The sequence below is a fragment of the Equus quagga genome, chromosome 18 (assembly GCF_021613505.1).
Source record: "Equus quagga isolate Etosha38 chromosome 18, UCLA_HA_Equagga_1.0, whole genome shotgun sequence".
NCBI classification, from domain to species: domain Eukaryota; kingdom Metazoa; phylum Chordata; class Mammalia; order Perissodactyla; family Equidae; genus Equus; species Equus quagga.
The window spans coordinates 18,174,619-18,201,419 of record NC_060284.1 but is presented as its reverse complement, the minus strand read 5'-3'; the positions used below and the strand labels follow the sequence as shown (position 1 = coordinate 18,201,419).

General features: G+C 34.4%; 1 protein-coding gene across 13 annotated transcripts in view; it reads right to left on the bottom strand.

Annotated features, from left to right (window-relative positions):
* Positions 1-1,337: 1,337 nt before the first annotated feature.
* The window catches only part of ADGRL2 (adhesion G protein-coupled receptor L2), a 269,920-nt gene continuing 244,456 nt past the window's right edge, over positions 1,338-26,801 (bottom strand). For 6 of the 13 annotated variants that reach the window (XM_046645156.1, XM_046645161.1, XM_046645160.1 and 3 more), the window contains 8 exons: positions 25,713-25,933; positions 24,323-24,389; positions 15,642-15,733; positions 13,645-13,813; positions 10,893-11,021; positions 10,251-10,347; positions 8,443-8,571; positions 1,338-5,100 (listed from right to left, as the gene is read on the bottom strand). In XM_046645156.1, the coding sequence (XP_046501112.1) occupies positions 4,346-5,100; positions 8,443-8,571; positions 10,251-10,347; positions 10,893-11,021; positions 13,645-13,813; positions 15,642-15,733; positions 24,323-24,389; positions 25,713-25,933 (1,659 nt within the window). In that variant the 3' untranslated portion in view covers positions 1,338-4,345. Of the gene's footprint in view, positions 5,101-8,127; positions 8,210-8,442; positions 8,572-10,250; positions 10,348-10,892; positions 11,022-13,644; positions 13,814-15,641; positions 15,734-24,322; positions 24,390-25,712; positions 25,934-26,801 lie in introns of all 13 variants that reach the window. The other 7 variants (XM_046645165.1, XM_046645167.1, XM_046645162.1 and 4 more) reach the window with 5 other exon arrangements.

Genomic DNA, 26,801 nt, shown 5'->3' with positions numbered 1-26,801 from the left:
AGGATGAAGACTCCAGAGAAGCCTTATTAAGAGATGAGGGGCGGTCTATTGCCAATATTTGAAAAAAGCTAATAGTACATTTAATTAGCTTAATTACATGGTGCTCTTACTGCTTATTATTAATGCCCTCTGACAAATGTATGTTACCCTGGCCTTGAAAGCTCGCTGGCCATAGTGCCTTGAAATGAACTTGGACAACATCCAGGAGTTTCCATTAGTCCCATATGTTTTGCAACAAAGCATCAGTAATATGCACAGAGTACATGTTGGTTAAAAATGTGATATCCTTAAACATTCAAGTTTTTCTGCTTGGTGCATTTAGCTAACAGAATGTGTTTCTATGATCACTTGGAGAAAGACTCAGAGCGACATAACAGCAAATTCTCATCGCATACCATTCAAATGATAATTAAGGCTGTCACGAATTAATATCCAACCCACTACTATTCACTCTACTACTATTCCTTTAGCACTAATGCTTCCAGTCTGCCCATACATGCTCAAAATCCACTCAAATCCGGCATTTTAACCAAAAAGCATACTAATTTTATTACCCTGTGCAGCAATCCTCATCCATGTTCAACATGCCAGTAACTTTTCATACTGACGTTTGGGATTTAATGCAACTATTCATGGGAAGTGAAATATCTGGAACACAGGATCCTGTGAACTCTCGGTACCAAGTTTTATTTGTAAAACACTGTAGGGATTACTGTCTTTAAAGAAAATTCCATATCGATAAAATATGAAGAGCTGTTTTCATTTCAGATATGCAACTTGTATGCATTCTTTCAAGTTTTTCTACTTAGAAGGTTATAACTGCAATAAAAATTGTACTGAGTTAAAACATTTTACAAAACACTCTATCCCATGAGAACCTCTTAAAGGTTGGTTTTAAGCCTGAGGTTCAAGGTTGAATTGATAGAAAAGTACATTTTATCCTTTCTCATTTAAATAAATAAAGCAGCATCCTGAATACACACTACAAGTGCACATGAATTTTTCTTTTGAAATTTGGCAATGAATTTCTGCATGATGCTTCTTTGCTTTTTGGGGAGAGGATAGTGATGGTGATTTTCTGTCAAATAACCGTCGCTGTTGTTTTATTGGTTAAAATATCATACGTAACTACCCTCAAATGAATGTGGATGAGTTGCAGGTGACAACATATTTAAGTAATTTATAGATGTGTATGGATGCTCTTCCACATATGCAATTTTAAAAGCCTGTAAGATGAATATAAACAGATATCTGTTATTTTTTTTGATAAACCGAACTAACAGCCTATATTGTAAGATAAAATAAAAGGTCAGTCTGGTATCAAGCCACATCTAAAATAAAGGAAACAATCATTCTTTATTATTAATAGACCAGTTGAGTAATGATTCCAGGGAGGAGGTACAATAACATGACTTTATAAAAGCTCACAGTCGTGACTATCACAAAGAATAACCACCAAGGAGGTGGACATTGTACACCTAGGTGAAGTCTACACAGATCCAAAGAAACGAGTGGGCTACTAAATAGAGTGCTGCATCCATCAGTAGATTAACAATTTAAACCTAAGAAATTAACTTGTACCAGGGGAAATCCTGGATGGAATTTAAGGCAAACATATATTTTAAAAATGATTCTTCTCTTGGTGGAAAAGATGAATGATAGCTTCCAAATTGTATTCCCTAATCTAAACACTCATAATAAATTAATTTTTCTAAAGAAACCATTAACCACTTAGGGACTATGTATTTATGTACTTGTTTGCATCATACTAGTTTTAAGAACTGCCTCAAGAGAAAGGAGGAGCACTAACTGAATAATCAACGCTGCTTCTTTTTTTGGGTAATTCGTTACTGAACCCGCCTGACCCTAGTTAACTTGTATACTGGGAAGTACCTATCACACAACACCATAGTTTCAGGCTTTGAAAGGAAAGAAGTATAACACAGTAGAAAATTAAAGTTTTGATTACAGAATGTTCCCTGCTAGCAAATACAATTTTGTAAATTCCTGAAGAATTTTAGCCAAAGAAATACAAATACCCTTCCTCACAGGATTGTTAAATCTGTTTGAAATTAATTTCTTTTGCTGAGGAAGATTCGCCCTGAGCTAACATCTGTTGCCAATCTTCCTCTTTTTTTGTATGTGAGCTGCCACCACAGCATGGCCACCGACAGGCAAGTGGTGTAGGTCTGCACCCGGGAACCAAACTCGTGCAGTCCAACGGAACGTACCAAACTTAACCACCAGGCCACCGGGGCTGGCCCTTGATATAATTTCTTACAGTCAATCTATCTCCAACTTGTTAGGTATTAACTATATGTGAATACACCCTGCCATTGTTATCCTATTATTAAATATTGCTATTTTTATCAATAGTGTCTACCTTACAATATCCACATTTAGATATATAAATACATACTTAAAATTTTTTTTCTCATTACTCTTGTTAAATTCAATAAGCATGACTAAGTGCATCCACATGAAGTGATTTCTAACTGGGTGGACACGCTTGAGAGAACCACTAAGCTTTAGAAGAAATCTGGTATAAATGCTTATGATGCCGACGGGAAAAATCTATTTGTTGTGATTCAATCATATGATTTTTGAACCTTTCCATGCTAACAAATATTGTCATTCATCGTTGCCTACAGGAATACTTATAGTCCTCAAACAGTAAAAGTATGTTTTAAGAATTTCTTTCAAATACTGCTGAAAAATCAGTTTTTTTTATGATGCCCAAATTTGATGATAGAATTTCCAACCCTTCTTCTTCCTTTCTTTTTATTTGTTTTAGTTCTGGTGAAATAGAACAAACAAAAATACTTCACTATATTTCCCTGTTAAAACTTATCTGCTAGATTTTGGGCACCGGTAAAGGGCAAATAGAATACAAATACAATATATTCTTTTCCGCACACAGAACCATCGGGCAACTTCATTGTGTTCTTTCACATATCCATGGGTTATATCATGAAGAGACCTGAATACACCCAAGGGGGGAGGGTGGGCAAGGACCAGTGTGTTAAAGCCAATTATGTATCATACATTGAAGTGCACGTTAACTACTTGAAAAAATTCACATTTATTTATTGTCAAACCGTGTTAAACTTTACACTGGATATTAGTGATGGGCTCATTATTAACAGGTTTACACAAAGGGATGAAAAGAAAAGCAGAATTTTGCTGAAACAATTTACATTTCATTAGAACTTTATCATAAAATAAATTAATTACTAAATATAGGCAGAAGGAATATGGAAGAGTAATATTTATGTTTTATTTTATTTTTTAAAAAAGAATAGGCACCTTTTGTTCACTAGAAAGTTTGTGAGAAGTGCCCGGTGAGTGCCCTCTCTGCCCTCTGTTCAAGAATCAACAGGGGGAGACACAATCTTTTCTAGATTTCACCACATTTGTGCAAGGCATGGCATAACTGGCTTCAAAGAGTTTTTTCCCCATAAAACACGCTCTTTTGGCAATAAGAAATTTAAATGTAAGAATAAAGACTAACTTGTCAAAGCAGAACGCTGTATACAGTGGAAAGTAAGTGAAAATGGGCAGAAGTTACCATGACAAAGTGTAAGAAAAAACATTTCATAACGTATGTGCAACCAAGAGCTTTTCACAATATTTTCTTCAAACTCTTTAAAATTATTTTAATGACAATTATATTTCAGTTGGACACAAATGTATTTATTTTACCCTAGCAATAGAACAAAATATAATTTCTTTAGCCATTTTTCATGAGAATAGTTCATTGTACAGTTGAGGAAACATATGAAATAAGGCCTGTGGCTTGATTGCTAGTGGTTTAAACATGTTTTCAATCTTTGCCTTAATGGAAAAGATTTGCAGTGAACTGCAAACTGATGCAGAATAGCTCTCCTGCTTTTCCAAGTCTTGTCAGGAACAGTAAGGTACAGTAAGTTTGTCCCACAGGATTTTAAAGCCTACGTCTTGTATATAATACAATGCAGGCCTACAAAAATGGTGCAGCCATATTTACAAATTTAGTTCACAAACTGCTGCAGTAAATGGCTGGAAAGTTTTGTTTCGCTTGTTTCACAATTTGTCTAAACAGCAGCAGAATCTTAAAATACCTGGTTGGCATCTCTTTTCTCTGTAACAAATAATTCATTTTAGTATACTCTGTGTATATACAAAGTTTCTGTATGTTTTATAAAAATTCACAGAACGGCAAGGTTCAGTCATCTTTTTTACACTGGAGAACCACAGGTCAACGGAGCCAGGTCTTCAAGCAGAGGCTGAGGGAGCTGCATGAGGCCGGTGGAGTCTCTATTTATTAATACTTGCATGTGGCCCTTGGAACCCCTTAGCTGCACTATTAAAGACTTGTGACCAGCTGCATCTGTCCTTCTCTAACATCTCCTTCTGGAATACATCCTTCTTTGTTAATGGGGATTATGTAACCATCGCTATTGCCCCTGCTGATCTGGTAGCACATCTGAAGCTGATGGCCAGCGCCAAGGTTTGGCATGCTCTTATAGTAAATGTCCTCGTTCTCACTCCTCCTGGAGGGAGAGAGGTCTTCTTCCATGTCGGGGCTGCTCTCCGGATAGGGAGAGTCTCTGAGATTGGGCATGCTTGTATAAAGAGAGTCTCTGTTGGGGGACTGCAGGTGGTCCTCAGCCTCAGCCGTCAGCTGGGAGACATAGCTGTCAGTGCCCTCGGGCTTCACTTTCTTCTGGGGTTGGTACAGAAGGGAGTGAGTCCGCTGAGGGATGAGCGGTGCCTCGAGTTCTTTGTGATGGAGCTCCAGCCCTGGGTTGTCGCCGTGCATTAAAGATGAGGCGTCGGCCACGATTGCATCATCTTCACTGCTGCTACCTCCAATCACAGGTTTGACTGGTAGTGTGAGCTCGAGGTTGTGGCTCTTGCTGCTGCCCCGTAGGTTGTTGTGCACTAACTCTGAAATGATCATTTTCTCGAAAGCAGTATCATTCAGACTTAGTCCACAGTCCACGACTTGCACGCTGTCATTATAGTCCCCCTTGCGCAGTGAGTAGCTGTTGTTAAAATTACCATTTAGCGGTAGAGTATCCATGGCACTTGTATCCCTGGCATTGTTCAGTGAATGTCCTGAAACAGAAAAGAGGGGTTTCCATTACTGCCTCTGTTCCTCCCTACAGGATGTCTACTTCTTTTGTACAAGACTTTTAATGTCGTTCAGGACAAAGTTGTATTTGAAAGCTAACACTTGAAAAGTGCCAGGCTTTCCCGCATTCCCAACTGTAAACAGTTGCAACCCCTTATATAATAGGAAAAAGTGTGAAAGAATAATACTGTTTTTCAGGGAGGGAAGATGGCATAACAGAATATTACTTGATCAATTTTGGGGAGATGGTAGTTATTAATTGATTTTTGGTCAAATCTCTGACACTCTTACAAAGTAGCCTTCACTCCATGTCCTTGCATAGTTAATGCAAAGCAATTCATTAGTGACATTTACATTTTAAAGTACGAGACTATGGTCTATAAAAATAAAATTAACAGAATTTGTCCTAAACAACACTAAATTAAAAAGGAATAAGTCACATACAAAAACTGAAGGCAAATGTACCACATAAACCCACAGAACTGGCAAGCAACTTGTTAAACGACATTCTAACATTTCCTTTTTCTGGAGATGAAGTAAAAAAAAAGAATGAAAAAATGGACAGATACAAAGAATTCATGTTCAACAAAGACAGCCATCTCTCACACTGACTGGACCAGGGGCCCACAAGCACCATCCAACAACACGATAGACAGCAGGTGGGGTGACTCACTTTGGACAACTCACATCATGTCTGTCTGCTCAGGCTATCTGGCCTAAGAGTAGCTGATATATAAAAGAAAGTAAAATGATTTATTGTAACATGATGAAGAAGTTCTAAGCTTCTCAGCAACTTAGTCAGAGCAAGGGTTCAACAAATTAGATTACCAGCAATAGCAGCCTTTTACTTTTGCATTGAATATTTCTTATTATTTTGATTATTATGATTATTTTTGGGGACTAATACTCTAATAGCAATGGCCCCAGGCTCCTAACGGTCAGAGTTGGCCTGCAGCCCTGCAGTCTGCATCAGTCACAGTGACAGCACCGAATGAACCAGCAGAGTCTACTATCCGAGACTGGCCCACAGACACCATGGGCATGGAAGTTCAACGCAGAAATGTTAGAGATCTCTTAAGTATGGGTCACAGAAATTAAACCAAGAATAAATATTTAACTATGGAATGGGAAAAGGGTGTCAGCCTCAGCTAATATATTTTTATCTCTAGAGGAATGAAAGATCAGATAAGTCTGCTGAAGATATGAAAAGAGGTTTAGGAGGAAAAAAAATGTGGTAACATGCTCTCTTTGAATCAGAGTTGTATTTTCTACAGACACATAAACATGTAAACTAAGACATCACAGTGCTTCTCAGGCAAATGAAAAAAAAGTCTGAGAGAAAATGAAATGGTCTGCACCATGGAAGTTACGTTAGTCACTTTCAAAATCCTAGAGAAAAAAAAAATCACGTCTACAGATAGGTCTGGAAAAAAAAAAGAATGAAATGATGTTATTGAAATGAAACTGACCACTGTGAGGCTGCTGCATTGTATGCAAGGCTTGGAGGAGTTTAGGAAAAAATTTAGTTCTTGGAAAAAATACGAAATTTCCCTTTTTGGTGCTTACTCCGCTCTTAAAGCTGCAGATTATCCTAGAAAACTCAATTTCACGACCAATAAATATCTGATAATCGTTCAACAAATTATCATTAGCAGAAAATGAGAAAATGGGAGGATTCTATTTGTTGGCGACTCATGTTATTTTAAAAACTCTGATCCAACTTCCAAATTTGAAAGACGGACAACTCAATTTGGTTCATGCTCCACATAGAACAAAATGAACTTATAATAGTTATTTGCATTGTAAGGCCTCCTTGAGCTTGGTTGACACAATTCTCCAGCTTTATAAATTTATCTATGTGCCACAATCTTTATTCTAAGATTTACCACCAGAAAACATCTGGCGTTTTAAGTTATAGGTGACACATGGATCACTTGCTGGCACTTGTTTCCTCTGTGAGGTTCGATCTTGTCATTTTTCTTTCCTTTGATTGTTGCTTAATAAATATAAAAATATATACTGGATAATCCAAAAGCTGTTTTCTATGATATACTGCAGATTTAAGCACATCTTTGGTTTTGAAGAGGCAACTTTTTCTGCTCAAGTTCAGGTAATTCACTTGAAGACTTTGCCCAGCCTGTAGCAAGATTACTGTGGGAATGCAGAAAAGGTAAGTCAATTATTCAGTGTCCTGGTTGACAGTACTTCAAGTTTGAAAGAGCAAATTATTTCAGCATTGCGTATACTTAAGTACGGACAGCGTTTGCTACAGACCTCTATTACTGACAAGACAGTACAGAGAGATGTACTGTTTGAATTCGGTAACATTTTAGTTGCAAATTGTGAACCACTTGCCCGCTGAGTCTACTTCATGACTGCTAGTTATGTTTTTAATTGTGCCGCTTAAAAATCATGCTGAAAAAATTTACATTTGATAGGCAAAGTTAAGTTTTACTCCCACATTTGTCTCTCTGTAGGTTGCTAGAGGAAAGCATAAGGAAAGTAAGAAAAACAAGAGAATGAAAAGAGAAGCTGCAGTTACGTTAAAAAAGAATTTTAAGAAAAAAAACGGAAACAAAGTTCTGTGTTTAATTTAGTGGCAAACATCAATCACAAATAAAGATTATACGCTAGCAGTAATTACGTGATAACTTTTATCAAAATCTTGAAAATTCTATTAATATTAAATATATATGCTTTTTTAAAAAACAATAAGCTTTTAGAAAACATAGTAATACAGGATGGGTTAGTGACAATCTCTCCCCCTCCCCCCAATAAAAAACTATAGGGATAAACTGACTAATACTAACTTTATTCTCAAAGTTTTTTCAGAAAAAAGAAAAACTACCATAAAGCTGCACTATACTATAGTTTGGTTACATTGATAAGGCTGGGTGTAGTTTTCTAAATCTAGGCATCCAAATTATCTTTATTAGCTAATTCATTCCAGAAGCAAATTCTGTCAGCAAGCTTTAGAGTCAACTGAACAGTACATTACATAGATAGGATACCTCTAAATGATATAAATCTTGAAGATGGGCTCTCGGACCATGTGATGTCAGTCCTGTAATAATATATTAAGATTTATGCCACCTGTGTCAAAAACATGGATAATTATTGGTAAATACTATCATGACTGAATTTTTACTATAATATAGTGCAGTTTTAGAAGCCTGGCATGGGCAACACCATTAACTCTTTTTAATTGAGAAATTAAGGACGTAATAATAAATATATGGCAAGTTGAGTATTCTAGGAAAAGGGCAAAGATCACAGCTCTGTTTAGCAGCAAAGAAAGGCAGTCTTATTTGTAAGTATAAGCACACCTGGTGAATTAAATACAGGAGCTGAAGGGGCATTACATACAACTGTTTCAGCGAGCAATGTGTTATAGGGGTTGTTAGTGCCGTGGGGTCGAAGAAGAGGGTTTGTTAGTAGGTAATTGCCAGTCATTCCTAAAGCAAAGAAACAGAAAAAAATACATCAGTTCTCTTATTTTAATGTTACAGTTGCAGTAAAGTACTTTTTGTATTCATCAAGGGTAGTGGACAAGTTGGGAACGGAAACTGCTGAAATTTTCTGACTCTATTTGAACTACTAATTTGAAGGAGAAAGGGGAGAGGGAAGTTAAATTTCAGTGATTCACAGGTGCTTTCTAAGTCCCCCAAGTAAACACCTGCTGAGGATGACATTTGCTAATTTATACAAAATCACTGTTAAACAAAAATGGCAATTAAATGCACGGAGATCAACATTATGTTTCAAGATGTTACTGCTTAATATTAAAAACCTAACCACTGAGGCCCAGAAGAGGGAATCTCGAACTTTCAGAATTTACAGGTGTGGGATTATCCCGCCTGAAAACATCTGCGTTAATACCAACTCTGATACAAGCAGGAGGAAAAACAACTTTCACAAACAGGTAAAAAGTATGACACATGGCACAAAGCTTCTCTTAGTAAATGCGGGAGCACACATGCCGGGGGGGAAAAAGAGACAGCGTATAATGAATATTAGACCATTCACAAATTCTGTGTAACGAGAATTTTCATTCTGTAATCTCATTTGCCAGGTTTCAAAAATGAATCATTGAATAATTCATTTCCTTTTTGATAGTCATCTTAACAGAATTAGGTAAAACATCAGAGCAACGGAATAAACACACATTTCACTCATTCTAATTGACAAATTACAAACCTTTCAATACTTATCAAACATATGTTTTGCATAGCTAATGCAATTTGACTAAAATATTTTAAAATTCAAGTTGGTTTTGATGCCATACGTACTCCTTTTTTCATTTTAAACCAGAATCTCATCAGAACAATGTCAACAATGAAAAATGTCTTTAATATTTCATTATGATAAAATATATATTACAAATTGGTACATCAAAACTGAAATCACCTGGATAAATTACCTTTCCAGGGATATAAACAATAAAACATGTTCGACTTTTTTACACCAAATTGAAATTTACTAAGCTTGCATTTAGGAAAACGTGTGTGTACGTGCCCTCATGTCCTTATCTTGCTAAATTATCTTATTTGCCAGCTTACTTAAAGTATGAATTACACTGATTATATGATAAATCTAAAGCTGTAATTGTAGACATTAAAAATAGCAATTCAAATTTAAAAATTACTTTGTAAATTCTCATGTATTTTAATTATTTATGCAGATTTACTATAAATGTTTTGACTTATATTTTACTCTGAAAGAAATATAAAAGAATTTTTCAAATAATTTTCACGGCAAGATCGGCACTATTTAATGTGAATAGTAGTTATTCTAATTATATTAATGTTTTAAGAAGAAAACTTTCATAAATGTCCTGGTGAGAAAGGATAAATTTGTACTCACTAGGAAAACATTTTAATCTGTGGCAAAGTATTTACTTTTTCTGGCCTTAGTTTGTTAAATGTGGAATTTAAAATTATACTTTTTGCAGTACATTATTGAATAATATACATTAATAAAGGATAAATAAAGGGCAAAACTTGATTCAACAGGTTTAAGAGCTTGTGATATAAACCCATTTGCGAGAAAAATTCAGCATTTTCTCTAGAATTATTGTAAATTGGCAAAAGGTACAAAATTTATATTGTAAATTCAAATTTTCCTAGTAACTGACCTTGATTAAGTGTTGAAGTGCTATTGATGTCACCTGAGATAAAAGAAGATTCAGATTGCTTTCTCACAGTGTCATTCCACATCCTTCTTATACGACTCTATTAATATAAAATAGCAAGACATATGTTATGTTAGTTTCCCCAATAAAGACACACAAAGATTTACTCTAAACAATCTGTGTAGGATTATCTGTTGGCCTTTAAAAAAAAAAAATGTGTGTTGATTCTGGTCTAAAACTAAGGAAGTCCATACTGCTCTGTTGCTTCTCTACAAAGAAGTATTTGACCTTCCACTCTGAAACATTTTCTTTTATTGCCTTTTTTTAAGTGGAGATGACTGATTATTCATCAAATGTTTATTGAGTGTGCCTTATGAGAGAGCTGTGCTGTACGAGCTTAGGAGATCCAAAGGCTTATGATACACTTCTTAAAGAAGTATACCTCTCACAAAAACGATGTTCACACCTAAAGAAAGACCTTGAAGAGATACTTAAGAAGAAATTAAAACCAACATACTAAAAAAGCAAGTATTTGCTACCTAGATCATCACAATGAGGAGACACTTAGCGCAAGTGAATAGAACACGTCTCAGCAGGGTTTCTCTAAAGAAGGTTAATTAAGGATGCTGTCAAGTTCCTTGTTACCTGGGTGCCAGAGGAGTACCGGGCGCTGGTTCTGGTGGTTGACGCCTTCACTGAGCTGTGGGGGCTCTCAGTTGGGAGGCTGCCGCAGCAATAGGAGTGTCGGAAGCACTTGCCATATTCTTTCCGTACCTGCATTGAATACCCACGAGACCCAGGGATTAACAGAAACAGATTTGCCTCCCTCTCGCTCTCTAATGAAATGAGCACTGGAGACAACTGAGAAGAATTTAAGTTCCACTAATACTGTTCCATGGAGAAAATAAACTGAACTTACAAAATCAAGTTGAATTGAAACTGCTGAAACAGAAATCAGAAAAATATGTGTCCACTAGACTGGCTGGTGGGGTCTTTAAAATGTGATGTAACATGTAGAAATGCTCTACACCTGTTATTGTTATGCAAATATTATTAACACACTAGTATTTTAAAAGCCTTATTTTATCTACATACTTAGCAACCCGAATTTTACATTTTGTGCTAAGAAAATAGGACCAAAAATTACTATCTTTCTTGCTTAATTACATTTAACCACTCATAATTCAGTCATTTAAGTTTTATACGCTTCCTGTCCTCTTAGGTAGGTCAACACATAAACTTCTTTTACTGTATTGCATAGTTTTGCGGGTAACCTCTTTATAATGACAAGAGTGCTTTGGCGCAAGAATAAAGGGAAAAAAGTGCTTTGATACATATGCCATTAATGAGGATGGGATGTTTTCTTCATTTTCTGATGTGTCTAGCTTTAACATTTAGTGCAGAGAGTCTAAGATGCCTATTCACTTCATTAGCACACAAGGGAACTATTTATGCAATTTCCATTCACATTAATGAGTTACCCATGTAATTTCCCTTTTCCCCTGAAGCTTGAATATATGAATAGACAGAAAAGTTGTTAGGCCTAAAGAAAGTTTAGAGTAAACTTTAAAAAGTGAAGTCCAAACAATTGCTAAATACTAGGATTCCGCCTGCAGAGGTGGTACAGAGTTGGGAGGACAAGGGGAGAGAGCTGGACTCTGTGCAGCTAAATTGGCATATAAACTTGTTTTCTTGTGGCTTCCATCGAGATTTTGAAATTACAAGACTGACATGAAGGAGAAGTCATATACGAAATGATTTTTTCCACTAGGTTACAAAAAACACTCAAAAATTTTTTCTCCCCTCACACTTTTATGTTCAGTTATCTGCCTGCAAAGACCATAACTCTGACACACATTCCTTGCAAAATCAGAGAATTAAAATCACTAGATGACCTTTTAAATCTACGTGCACGTGCATTTTCATCCTCAACTTTATTTAATTACATCTATTAGAACAAATAACAATGGGTTGAACTTTTAAAGTATTTTCTTTGCCTACATAAGCTCACTCAAGCAGTAAGAATCATGATTTTAACTAGACCATTTTATATCATGTTCTTAATAATTCATCCTAGCAATACCCCATAGGACATTCCAAGATTAAGCAGAACATGTCCAAAAAACGTGCAACGTGATGCTTTTAAAATGTAACTGTTAATTAAAAAAAGCATATAAAACAGCAAATCTCTTTGTTCAATGAATCCACGTAACTCTACAAGGAAATAATGACGGCCTCACCTTTTCTCTGCTAAGTTTACGCTTTATGTCAAAAACATTTGGCAGAAATTATGACTACATGATCATATGCATGTATACAAAATGTTCATTTACATAGAAAAGAACAAAGTAATTACAAGATTATACCTGTATAAGGTTTAAAAAATTAAAGTTCAGTGTTATTATTAAATAACACATGATACCTCACAAAAACTTTCTGTACATTGAATGGCTATTAACTACTCTGAAATGCTGTATAACCAAGACAACGGCAATCAAAATGATATTTTATCCAAATAACACCCTCCAGTGTGGGTTTTGCCTAATGCCTATATTGCTGTGAATGTACATTATCTGTCAGTATTGCACATTCCTCTGTCATTATCTCAAAATTATAGCTTATTCAAAACTGATGGAAGTAACAACACTATCATCTCGTCAGGACTGAAAACATAATAGTTTTCACTTTCACAATTCTATTTCTCTGTTCAATTTAGTGACCAACTAGTAATAACAGAATAAAAAGACTACATTAGATATGCAGACAGGGAGAGGTTGATACCTAGTGAAAGGCATGGAAATTTTAAACTTAAATGGCAGCTAAGCTTTATATCTCCTTGCAACAGACTAAAGTTTTTCATCTTCAACTTTAATTTTTGAATCATTTTTGCTGACTGCACTTAACATAAAATCAGAACAAAATAATAATATGTGACACATGAAATTATTGGGATTTAGATCTTTCAAAATTACTCAAAAGACAACATTAATATTAATTTTTTGTATGTCTGGTGCTTTTAAAATTAAGGTCATTTATCTTTATACTCAATATTTTCAATCACTGCATTCCCTTTATAGAGCAAAGAATGAGGTTGTTTAACCTATTCTTTATCTTGGATACCCTTTGCACAAAGGGTTTTTGTAGACCCCCCTAGCAAAGAAGAAATCTTAAGTATGGAGTTTATAACACTCCCAAATTGAGATCCAAAAGATGATTGGTAATGACATATTTTACATGCGAAGCCTTAATTTCCAGTCATGCATTACAATTAATTTACGACTAAAAATATGATGCTATTTAATAATACGCCAGTTGTAAAATCTTCTGTATCCTATCTCTTATTTTCAAACCAAAGGACAAGCAAGCAGAGCCCCTAGGTGTTTCCATTTCCACTTACTTTCTTTTGGAGAGCACAATGAAAGATGAAAATGAACACTCCCTGGAAAGCATTAAAGATGGTGAAGAGATATGCCATCACAATAGTCTCCTCATTAATAAAAAGCAACCCAAATGACCAGGTTAGGCCAAGAAGACACAGGAGAGCGAAAGCACCAAGCACCCAAGACCTGAAAAGATAAAGTGAATGTTATGAACAGGTTCAATGGGAGAACACCACGAATCACACTTAAACAGTAACATGGCAGTAGGAGCAGTGGACTTTCCCTATGTTCACATTCAAATTCAACAGCATTTTGGCTTTAACCTTTCACTGATTAAAGAGAGAACAATAGCATTTAGTACTGCAGCCTCCAGTGAAAACAGCAACAGCAGGTATGACCTTTTCTTACTCCAGAATAAACGAGGTATCAAAACTATATTAAAATACAAGGTGTAAAACATCCCCCATGACTTTATTGTCTTTTATGTGCATTTTGGTAGAGGAAATTAAGGAGCCCTTAATTAGCTTACTTCTATATTTTTATTCCTGTGGTGCACTCATGACACTGAATAATGTGACACATACAGAAAGGTTAAATGGCAGATAATCACTTAACACCTAAACTTCAGATTCTAATAAACTAATCTTAGGTGAACCTAAGGTTTTACAACTGAAGCATGAAGAAGCCTGGCTGAAATGGGACAAAAACATGAGAACGATTTCAAAATAAAATAATTTTGGAGAGATTTCATCATGAATAGCTTAAGGAGAAAAGAACTGTAGAAAATAGGGCGGAATGAGAAGGATTCAAAGTCAGTGCATTCCATGTCTAACTAATGATCTTACTTGATAAATGGCTTATTATCTTCATAGCTAGAAAGCATTATAAGCAGAAAAGAGAAACAAAATTATTAGACAGAATTAAAATAGAAAGTAATAAGAAAGCATTTATATATTTATAAATTAGTCAAAATTAAGAAAGTCAAAATGCAGACGCAAGCAATTAAAAAATAAAGGCATATTATTGTTTAAAAATACTATAGCAAATTAGATATTCCAAAATAATTATAAAAATTAAGGGCAATTCATGATATTGACGGATTTGTAAAAAATATAAATCATGCCATAAATTTGTTAATGTAGGGTTCTACCTTACCCAGGTAAGTCCGTATTATAGTAGCCATCACAAACACGGTAATTACTGGTGTAGATGAGAAGACAGAAAGAGGAAAAGGAAGAAAAGAGAGAGATGCTAAAGATTAGCCCTCTCTCTTACCATGCAACATGCAATGAAGCTGGCACTAACCTATCTAAAACACCTAATTTTTAAAAAAATTACCCTTACTACAGATCTGCCATTTTTTACATTAAAAAAAAATATTCTTCACAGTCCCCTTATAACCAACTTGAATAATACCTCCCCAAATTTTAAATTAACTCATATTTAAAAGATAACTGAAAATGCTTCCGTAAGATGACTTAATGAATCCAGAGCTATCAGTTTTTTGTTAATTAGATAGCATTTCTCCGTTGATGAGATAGTGCAGTTTTTATTCAACATTGAAATAAAGTAAACAACTATTTAATTATCATGAAAACAACAGATAATCTCCAAGTTAACCATAGCAATAGACTAAATTCTCTGAGGAAAACAGGATTAGAAGTAGAAACTGCTCAGAATCCTTAAATCAAAAAAGTCATTTAACAAAACAAACTTAATATAATCATATCAGCCATGCAAACAGAAACATCATTTTGCACTGCATTTTAAATTCAAATGAAATTGCTACAGTGATATGGAATTTCCACCAAGCCACGGAAATAATTTCTTGGCTCTAGATCAAGACAGCAATTATCTCATTTTTGACCAATATCTGTGACATGGTAACAGCGAGACTCAACCTGGATCATTCTGAATAATTTCTACAGTTGACAGAAGGTATTCACGTATTCCCTGTGGAGAATATCTTTCACTTAGTTTGTCAAGCACTAAAATTAAAATTCAAAATACTCACTTAATGTTTTCCAACCTGCTAGAATCTGGTTTCAAAGTGTTTGAGTGCTTCACCATTTTGCACAATGTGATCACCAGGAAGATAACATTTAGCTGTTATAACAAATAAAGAAACAATTAGACCATTATGACCAAAGAGTGAACAATTAGTCAGTTTTTTCAAATATATTTAATGAGTGAATGCAGTTAACTATCCATGAGATGAGTATGTGGTAGCCACTGATTCGATTTCAGTTCCCATACACAATGATCAAGTTGAGTTTAAACAAAAAATACTCGGGCTATGTATGATTGATATTTTAAGGGATCATTTGACATGAAATTGCAACTCATTAAATCAGTACCATGTGGTGATGATTAAATAAATTAGAAAACCTAAATCAGTTTCTTTAGCTAGAGGTACTCCAGGGCCTAAAAGCCATCTATTGGAAACACGGAAGTGAACTGCTTAGATGGGGCATTTACATTACGTAGCTTATAACAGAAGGGTTCCTGGATTTGGGACCCTAAGACTTGGCTCAGACTCCAGCTCTTGATTTTGATTGATTAAATGAGGATAATAACATTTGCACAATCTATGTGCAAGGTAATTGTGAGAATCAAATGAAATAAAACAAAAAATGTTTGTTAGTTATATGAAGTAAGATAAACTCTAAATATATATATATATATTTGCTATTTAACTGTTAAAAGCCATCAGCTCTTTTCCCCTTATGTCTCCATATTGTATGGAAGTAGGTATATTCTGAAGAAAGGCTGTTTTGAGTCCCTCCAAACATTCAGTGGTGCAAAGAATCTAGGTGCAAACAAAAGTAAACTGGGAAAAAGATGGAGCCCGATGCAGAGGGAAGCTTTGGGAGGTGGACATGAGTGAACTTAGAAGGAAAGAGCTGTTTTGACTCAGAAGAGAGAAGGGCTTGTAATTTGCATTTGCTTCTACAGAAACCTGCAGAATGCTGGATGGAGGGAAGGCAGTTCCATTTTTATGTTCTAAAAACAGAACTAACCTAGACGGTTCTTGGATGTTTTTGACATTTTATTTAGTTTGGATTATTACTTTGAAAAAGACAAAACAAAGTTCTTTTGTGAGCTTTATGTGATTCAGAAAGTGCAAGCCCAAATAGTATATTCAGAAAAGGACCCACTATAAGTGGGGACAAAAGCAATTCCTTGGTGGTAAGTAAAGCAAAGCTTTGTTACGGGAATATGATCATTTTTATTGAGTCACAATACCATCTGATAAAATGATAACATTATTTTACTCATTCATCACTACTTCTGATTTTATAATTAGGAAGAAGGATATAGGACAATAAATAAAATTTCCAGGTCCTTCCTAACGATGAGTTTAGGAAGAGAGTCAAGGCTTTACTTTAAGCTGTGTATCACTCATTTTGTCTACTGTGCCTTACTATTGCTCTTAGATGTAAAATTTTCTCTTAAGAGGTTAATGGGCATAATTTGCAAGTGTTGGCAGACAGCATTCTATTGTTTGATGTTAATTACTTGAGGACAAAAGAAGTTCTTTGTTTAAAAAAGTACTTAAAATTAATTTCTTAAAATACATGTCTAGAGAAAAAGTAAATAAATTTGTAGAAACATTTTCTAGCTTTATATCCTGAAGATTATCCCAACTTTTCACAATATAAACAAATAATTACATTCGCAAGGATATTACAATATTATGCATTTCATTCAACAAATATTTATTGATCTTATTGCTCCAGACAAGAATGTGCTTATTGTGTTGTGGGTAAGACACAATTTCTGCGTTTGAGAAATTAGGGAGATCCTTCTGGTGGTATGGTAAATATTTGACCTGGTTTTTAAACAATCATCTCTAATTTTCTTTAAAAGGCAAAATCAATAGCGTTCTTATTTTTATTTTATGCTCCAGAAAGCCTTAACTTGTAAAATTAAGGAATGGTTAAAACAAGAACTCTAAATATCCTAAGAACAAACAAACAAAGCAAAACCCATGTAAACAGACAAACTGACTACAACCCTTAGGAAAGAAAAGCAGCTTTACAGATTCAGAGTTAAAAATCCTTTAAACCTCTCAACTCCTCTTTTTGAACATACCTAATAAACCACTAATTTCCTTTATTCCAAACTTTAGACCCAGAGTTGTTTCCTGTCCCACTACCCCCACCCACTGCTCCTTTTTTAAAAAAGATTTCCTCAAGCATACAGGGCCACAATTTGGTGTTCATTATTTTCTAAGCATATTAGTTATCCCCTCAGGAATAAAATAACAGTAGTAGTAGTAAATTCCAGAAAGGAGAAAAGTTATTATCCATGAATGTACAAGTTACAAGAAAATAAGGAATGTGAAAAAATGTTGGATGTATTAAGCATTATGCTATGAAAAGAAAACAAGTAGAAAATGTGACATCTTAGAGGTGAACTCATCCCAAAGTATTTTTCAATGAAGAAAATTAGATAAAACATTATTTAAGAACTAACAAAAATTAGTTTTCCAATAAAACTGAAATGAAAATAAAATCTACCTATATAAAAATAGAATTAAAGCTTAAATATGACACAAAGACATTTCTTTCTTGCTAAGACAGAGGACTAACCAAGATGAATGTGCTACAGAAAACTTATCTCATTTAATTCTGAAAACACAGACTGTTAGATGCATCTCCTCTTCTTTTCCCCTTACCCTACTGAGGTTTTTAACATTATGTATGTGTTTAGTGTTTCTTTCTAGTTACAAATATAATACATTGACAAGCCGTACAAGTTCAGAAAAATACAGGAAAAAAAATCCAACAACAACCTATAATCTCATCTCCAGAGGTAGCAGGAAGCACTTGGATAACGATATTACAAATCTGAGATGCTGAGTATCTTGCCAAAGATTACATAGCTATATAATGTCAGTCCTGAGATTCACTAAACTGTGGTCTGGCTCCATAGCTCAGTCTTTCCAAATAAAATTAATCAATTTATTCTCATTTCAGATATACTAGTATTATTTTTTTAAAAAAGGTTCCACATCTATAAAAAGTAATTCAATTTAGAAATCACTCAGAGATGACAAATGAAGTTAAAGATAAATAATAAATTAATAGGGGGCTGGCCCCGTGGCTGAGTGGTTAAGTTCGTGCGCTCCGCTGCAGGCGGCCCAGTGTTTCGTTGGTTCGAATCCTGGGCGCGGACATGGCACTGCTCATCAAACCACGCTGAGGCAGCGTCCCACATGCCACAACTAGAAGAACCCACAACGAAGATTACACAACTATGTACCTGGGGGCTTTGGGGAGAAAAAGGAAAAAATAAAATCTTTAAAAAAAAATAATAATAATAAATTAATAGATAAACTACAGCCTCAAGAAATTCTGGACAACTTAAGAGATGTGCTCTTCAGGCGGCTTCCCCCTGATGGACTTGCCAGAATAGCTGATTCTCCATTTTCTTTGTAAAACACTACCATCCCATAATCAGCAAATGGTTAAAATAACCACACACTTCTACTCCCGCTAGCCAAATGGTATGTTTAACAACAGTTGGTTGCGTTTTCTCAAACCTGTTTGTGTTAATTATACTCACATGGCTAAATACCACACAAACCTATAAAACCTGAGAGCAAAAAAAAAAAAAAAAGCTGTTGTTTCCAACATACTTAGATTAAATTCTTCAAAAAGACCTTTAAAAGCAACTAAAAATACTAGAAAAATAATGGCAAAACCACTGGATTTTTGCATTTGGATTGTTTCACAAGTATCTGTGAATTTTCCAATTTAAACAAACTGAAAATAAAACTCATAGCCAATGCACTAATATTTAGGTTGCCAACAAATTTATAGTGAAATCCAACACTAATTTAGCCTTTGAAATATGACTTGAAGATATACAAATAATGAGGCAATGGTATCTTAAATAAGACAAAATACCATCATTTTAAGACAAAGCAATTATGAAAAAAGGCATGAAAGACATACTGTGAATCATAATATAAAGGGGCAAAAAATGCTAAACATAAGAAATTTTTCTTTTCCTCAATTCCACATTAAAAAAAATAAAAATTTCACTAATGCATATTATTTACTAGTCTTATTAGAGAAATGAAAAAAAAATACATCATTTAGACATTGAATATTTTAATATGTTATCATTAACATGGATAACAGTGAAACATTTTTGGAATTAAATAGAACATATACTGAACTATAACAAGGTTTTTTTTTTGGTGAGGAAGATTGTTCCTGAGCTAACATCTGTGCCAACCTTCCTCTATATTTTGTATGTGGGAGGCTGCCTCAGCATGGCTTGATGAGCAGTGTGTAGGTCTGCTCCTGGGATCTGACCCCACAAACCCCAGGCCGCTGAAGCAGAGTGCACAAACCTAACCAAGACGCCAACAGGCCAGCCCTATAAACAAATTGTTCTAAATGTGGTTTTAGAGCTTATTTTCTCCAATGCTTAAAAAATGTAAATGCTAATTTTTAGTTTCATAGAATAAATATTGCTGCTATGCTCTTTTTGAGAGGTAATACACTATAAGAGTCATGATTTTGTAGAGTAATATATTTCAATAGATTTCTTTCCCTCTCTTCTACTCCTTTCTTGTTCTTTTAAAATATAACTACAGGAATCAGAACAAGAAAGAGGTGGGCAAATGGAAACATCTTTGATTAAATCTATCATCCAAAATAGTTCCTTGAAGATGGAGTAGTACTGGTTGCAAATCTGAGTTCTTTGTTCTTTGCATTTTCCCCATGACATAAATGGTTCCTTCCAGCCATATATTTCTGTGCTTCTTTTTTCATCTGGTTAGAGTAAGTGATTTCTTTCTCCTCACTTTTATTTCTACCCAATTTATTTTCCTGCCTTTGATATGCATTTTAAAAATAAAAGAAATTATAACCATTGAACACGGAATTTTCCCTATTTCTCACCAGAAGGCAGGCAAAAAGACAAGGAGAGAAGAATCTCTCCACCATCCTTCTCCCTTCAATTCCAGTGCAGCCACTTTTTGTCAATTTGTTCTTTATTTTTTCTTTCGAACATCAACACTACTAAGTTTAAACACAGTATTTTAGGATAGTTTGAAAGGTGCTATGCATCAGTAGGAAAGAAAAAAGACAGAGTTACAGCCATGTACACAAAGATTTGTCTAAACCTGGTTAAGTACATGTCCTTACTCAATCATTCGCATAGAAGCCCCTAGTAAGGACAAGTTAACAGGACCGTCTTACATATCGTATGTCAACTCAGCAGGCTAAATGCCCATACTGATGATTAATATTGGAGATAAGGCAACTTATCCAGAAATTAATCAGAGTTTACCTCTGCTCTGTGTGTGTACACATAGGTAAATAGGTAGATGGATATCTATGTGAAAGCGTGAGAGCAAATTGAGAAGAAAAAAATTTTCTTACTCAGCTAAAAAGAGTAAATCGCCAAACGGGGCATTTTTTCTCTTCCAATGACAAATAATACTCTTTCACCTATCCCAAAATAATAATTTCTTAAATTATTGTTTAAATAATCTGCCAATATAATTTGCTGATAAAATTCGCTACTTAATGATACAGGGTAACTCATTACCACCCATAATGACGATGCAAAAATACAAAGTTTAAAAAAAGGAAGAAATACCACAGATTATAAAAGTGCCCAGTTTGTTTCACAGTCATCAACCTGCTCAATTGAATCACATCCGTCTGAGTTTAGCAGCCTAAAATTCATTCCACAGCTTGCAGTGCTGACATGGATATGATAAGACAGAAGAACAGAAACACCACTCTGAAGTAACCGAACTGAACTGCACATGTTCTGACCCTTTTTGTCCTCCCTGGAGCTTTTGCTACCTGGCAAAAGCAACTCTAAAACTGCGTTTGTATCTCCCGATCTTTGCTGTTAGCCAAGCAGAAACCTATTTCTCCCTGGGACTCGCAGCCAGAGAGGTGTTCTCTGAAGAAGACTTCTAAATGAGTGTGTGAGCTGAACTCTTACTGAACTGAATTAATTATTAACGATGCAGATGGAGCTGTCCAAATGATAAGAACAGCTCCTGACGTGTCATGATCCAAGCTTTCATTAAACCATTTCAAGCATACTAATGGTTTCCCACTGCTCATTACTTACAAGCACTTTTCTCATAGATATAATAACTCCAGTGCCTGTAGGCAAGAAATTCTATAGAAAGACACAAGTAGGAAGTTTTATCTTTCATAGCATGTTATTTTTCTTCATAGGATATTAAAAATGTACACATTTAATACTACTAAGTTAAATGATTTCAATTCAGGAAAGTTGGAAATGCAAAACTACACTTTCTAGAAATATCAATAGGTAATTTTTGTTATGAGAGTACTTCTTCAAAGGGTAGTATACAATATGATTTATATTAAGATTTGTGTTTGAATTGACTTTTAAACATTCTCTATCACCAGAAGAATCTATGTAGGTAAATGAATTAATATTCAAGAAACACGTGCTGCACAATCAGATCACATCTCAATTGAGGTTACAGGCGAGATAACGTTTTACACTCCTATATCACTCTTTGTGTCAGTGTTGGGATGATTAGAGGGCAAAGCAATTGCAGGAGAAGAATTACTCCCAGGATCTGCACTGTGATTGCTACCTGCTGTTTTGTTTTGTTTTGTTTTAAGCTGGGAACACTGTTTCCAAAAGTCCTTCACATCTCAGCCTAGATGATTTGGTAGAGGGTAATGATGACAAGACTAATGTCTAACAGTAGGCTCTCACTGTAAGTAGGCAATATAAGAAAACGTCCTTTACCTCTTGTCTTAGAGGAAGCTGAGTAACTGTGAACACTATCTCCTTTTGCCAAGTGAAACGTTTTTTTAATACTCTAAAGTTAGTATTTATCTTCAGAGAATATAAATAGAAAATAAAACTCCAGTACAGCAGAAGTAAACACATCACACTTTTATAGACCAAATATCCCTAAAATAGCCTTTGCAATTTTCAAAGTATCAATATGTTTGGCCAAGGGCTCAGGAGAAAATCAAGGAGCCTATGTCTCTAAGGATCCCACCTCTTCAGGTTAGCTGGTTGCCATTTTAACTCAGATAGGCTCGGGCTGTGTTAACACAAGGAAACCAAGAACAAAAACTAGGGCAACCATCTGGATTGAATACTTCTGATGAGAAATCAGCTTTCCTAGGAACACTTGAGAATGCTTTACTGGTTTGATTCATATAGGCATTCATCTCAAATTTTCATTTTGCTTTGTATAAACAGGTGGATAAAATAATTCATTTTAATAACAAGTACATAGACTTGAAGTAGCTTTGTTTCCTTAAACTACTAAATTTTTTTCTCAATTTTATGAAACACTAGTTAACTACAGAAATATCTTAGTAAGCTCATTTGTGTCAATTTTCTAAAGAAAAAAAAATCCTTAATAGAAATAGAAAGATATAGGCAATGTTTAAATTTATGTTTCCTTTCAATCTTACAATGGTCAATAACACCTATTTGTAACAACACAATGCTGAAACTGAGTGAAAAGTTTTAAACAAAATACTGAAATTCAAATATTTTAGCTATATTCTTTTATTTCAACCATATTTCAAATATTTGGCTAATGGTAATGTAAGAAGCTAAAAAATACCTTAATGTCACTATACTTAACTTGTATCAAATTTATTTTAAGCTAAAATTTCTTTTTTATTAACGACTGGCACCTGAGCTAACAACTGTTGCCAATCTTCTTTTTTCTTGTTTTTTTTTTTTCTTTCTTTCTGCTTTTTCTCCCCATAATCCCACCAGTACATAGTTGTATATTTTAGTTGTGGGTCCTTCTAGTTGTGGCACGTGGGACACCGCCTCAACATGGCCTGATGAGTGGTGCCACGTCCGCGCCCAGGATCCGAACCAGCAAAACCCTGGGCTGCCATAGCGGAGCATGCAAACTTAACCACTCGGCCATGGGGCCAGCCCCTAAGCTAAAATTTCTTAAAAACTAGTATTTTTATTTGGTATTTTGTCTTAAAGCAATTTTATTACTAATGAGTTTAAAATTGATTTAATATTCATTTATTAATCTAAGCTTAAAAAAATCTTTTTGAGCCCGAAAGAGAATTTAGGGTGTGGACATTTATTTTAAAGTACTAAACTACTATGTGGAAATTAAGATGATAAATATTCAGCTAATCTTCTTTCACTTCTGTAAAACATTCATTTAATTCATGAATGCTATACGGGCTTGGCGCAGGGCTAACATTATAGATTTTGGAGACACAACTTCCTGAACTAAAACTGTTAGCAAAAAACTCCCGCCACTCAAAAACAAAATATGCTATACATACCAGTTATTCCTTTCGAGTTATCAAAATAGTTTCAAATCATGCAATCTTAACATGGCTTTTATATAAGTATATATTTTTTGATTATGCCATGATATTTTAGCAAACTAAATTAGAAATGAGAAAAAGTATCTTTTACAGGAAAAAAGATTTTTGGAAATAGTACTAATTAGCAAGTATATAAACTCTCAATAATGGTATAATATTTCAAATGTATTATATAATTTTATCCTGTAAGCCAGACACGTTTAAAAATCTTTGAAGGCATGGATAAATTAACAATGAAGCAAACTATCCTTGTTTCAATGTATTAAATTATCCGTGTTTCATTTTAGCTGGCTAGCTAAAAATGAAGCAAGCTAAAACTGAAGCAAAAATAGAGTCAGCTTACCAGAATAATGAAGGTAACAGGTCCAATGAAACTCCATATAAAATAGTTATCAACATGAAGCCAGCAACTATTACGAAAAGAAAAGAATACATATTAAGTAGCTTCAATGGATCTTCAACATCACAAAGAAAACAGAATTCTAAGAGTCTAACCAACAAAATTATCTTTACATTTGCCTTTTAAAACTCATTTCTTAGGAGCAAGAACAATTTTAAGAATTCTGAGTTGGCTTTGATTTAACGAGTAGTAATTTATTCAACCTACTATTTTTCATTTCAGGTTTTAAATTTGATAAAGGCATATATAATTACGCTTGTATTGGGAAAACAACAAACCCACCACACTGCAATCTCTAACTTTTAAGACCTCTGACTTTACTAAAATCTTGAAACTCATTATTCCAAATTGTCTCACCATTACAAAGTTCTTATCTCAAAAGTTGCCTTTCAGATCCATAACTGAGCTAAAGTGTTTAACCCTATGGAACGAGTACAACAGACAACAAAAATGTTCAGATGTTATGTTCGCTGCAAAACAGGATAGCATAAATATAGTATCTCAAGGGAATGGATGAATACTAGAAAAAAAAAATCAAACCACAGAACTCATACAGTATTAGAGTAAATGATGCATAAACTTATTAAGACAGATTTTACTTAGTGGTTCATTTTTCATATAACATTGAATCCCCACTGAATTTCTTTTATTTGTCTTTCATCATCTGTATAGTCAAAAAGCTTTCTTTAGTCCAAAGAATCTTTATATAACTAATTTTATCAAAGGAAAAAATAAACAGAATTGGAAAGCAAATTCATGCCTCTAGCAAATAAAATCCTTAGAAACATGGCTATGTCTACCTTCTGTCACTTTCCATAAACATCTATATTTCTATAAATGAAAGACAGTGACTTATTTTAATCCTTTCAAACTGCCTGATAAAATATTATCAAAGTAAAACATATGGGATGGAATGTGCTACTGTCACAATTCAGAATGAGAGTCAGCTAGAGGGTCGGCTGCACAAAGAAAGCTAATGAAGCATTAGCTTAAAACTGAGTAGTTAAGGCTGTCAGATGCTTTAAGTTCAGAAGAATTTTTACTTAATATCTTTCTAAGGCCAGAAAGTTATTTACTTTTTCAAATTGTTTCAGGTCAATCTTTTGTGTTAAAAAGAAAGTCCATAATTTAGAATCTGCCTCGCCGGAGTACAAATCCTCTGAACCTAGAAAATTACAAAAGACTTGATTATAATTTGTGCACGGCATGCCCATTCTCTTACCAGTAAAGCTTTCAGATGCTATTTTAGTCTGTCAGGGACCCTCACTGACAGCTAACAGGCTTTAAAAAATTATTCACTTGAAAAACACTCAGGTCGCTTGCAATTACTTACGCTTTTTCTGTTCCATAGCTCTTATAGTCAATAGCAGCTGAAACTCCAACCACTGTGGCAGGAAACAAGTAACCAGCAACATAGTAATATTTCTTCCTGGAATATTCACTTTCAAAAACTTCAACTAACATTAGATAGAGCTGCACACCTTCTAGGCACATCCAAGCAAAAGCGGCCAAAAAGAAAAAGTGGAGAAGTCCTGCAAATATTGGGCATGCAATCTACAAAGGAAAAGAACAAAAAGACAAAAGAGAACACATGAAAAAAACAGCCCACTCCAAAATTATAAAATATTGCTCACTATTGTCTTTAAAGTCCATCATTAGAGTAAACAACTGCTTCTTTAAAAAACTTTTTTTTCATAAATGGACACCCAAATTTGAAGAGGTTAATGCTTACAGAGTATAATGCTATGTGTGCTAGAAATTTCACCGCTAAAATACATTACTATTTTTAGTGAAATTAAGTGCAAATAAGAAAACATAATTTCTTTTCTAGAATTCTCCATTATTAAATCTTAGTTTCCATTTGTAGATGATTTCTTCATAAGTCTTTTAGAACAGTTGTTTCCAAATATATTATTTCTGGTTTTTCTATAACCAAATTTTAAAAATTGTCTTTAATGACAAATACCCTGGCTCTAATTATCTAACATTATTTTCTTGACATATGTGGAAAATACTAAATTCATCATTCATAGTGCAGAAATTCTTAAATTCATCCCAGTGCAGATGAATATAGGGTGAAGCATTAACTAATTGTTAAGCTCTGTTTCTGACACCGAGACCTCAAGATGATGAATAAATTGCTTGGAATATGAAGAAATGATCACTGGGCAGAATGACTACGTAAGCAAAATGAAAATTATAAAAATAGAATCTTTTCATTTCAGTATCCCCAGCATCCTTCTATTCAAATTACATCTTAATAACAACCCCCAAAAATGCAACTGCACTTTAATACAAGAAATGACTGGGCTTTTAATTCATTACTGATTATCCTTTAATATTGCCATGTCCTATTGCCACATGGTCAAATGTCAGTATCAGCATCCTGTGCACATTCACACCTGTTATAATAATTTTCAGA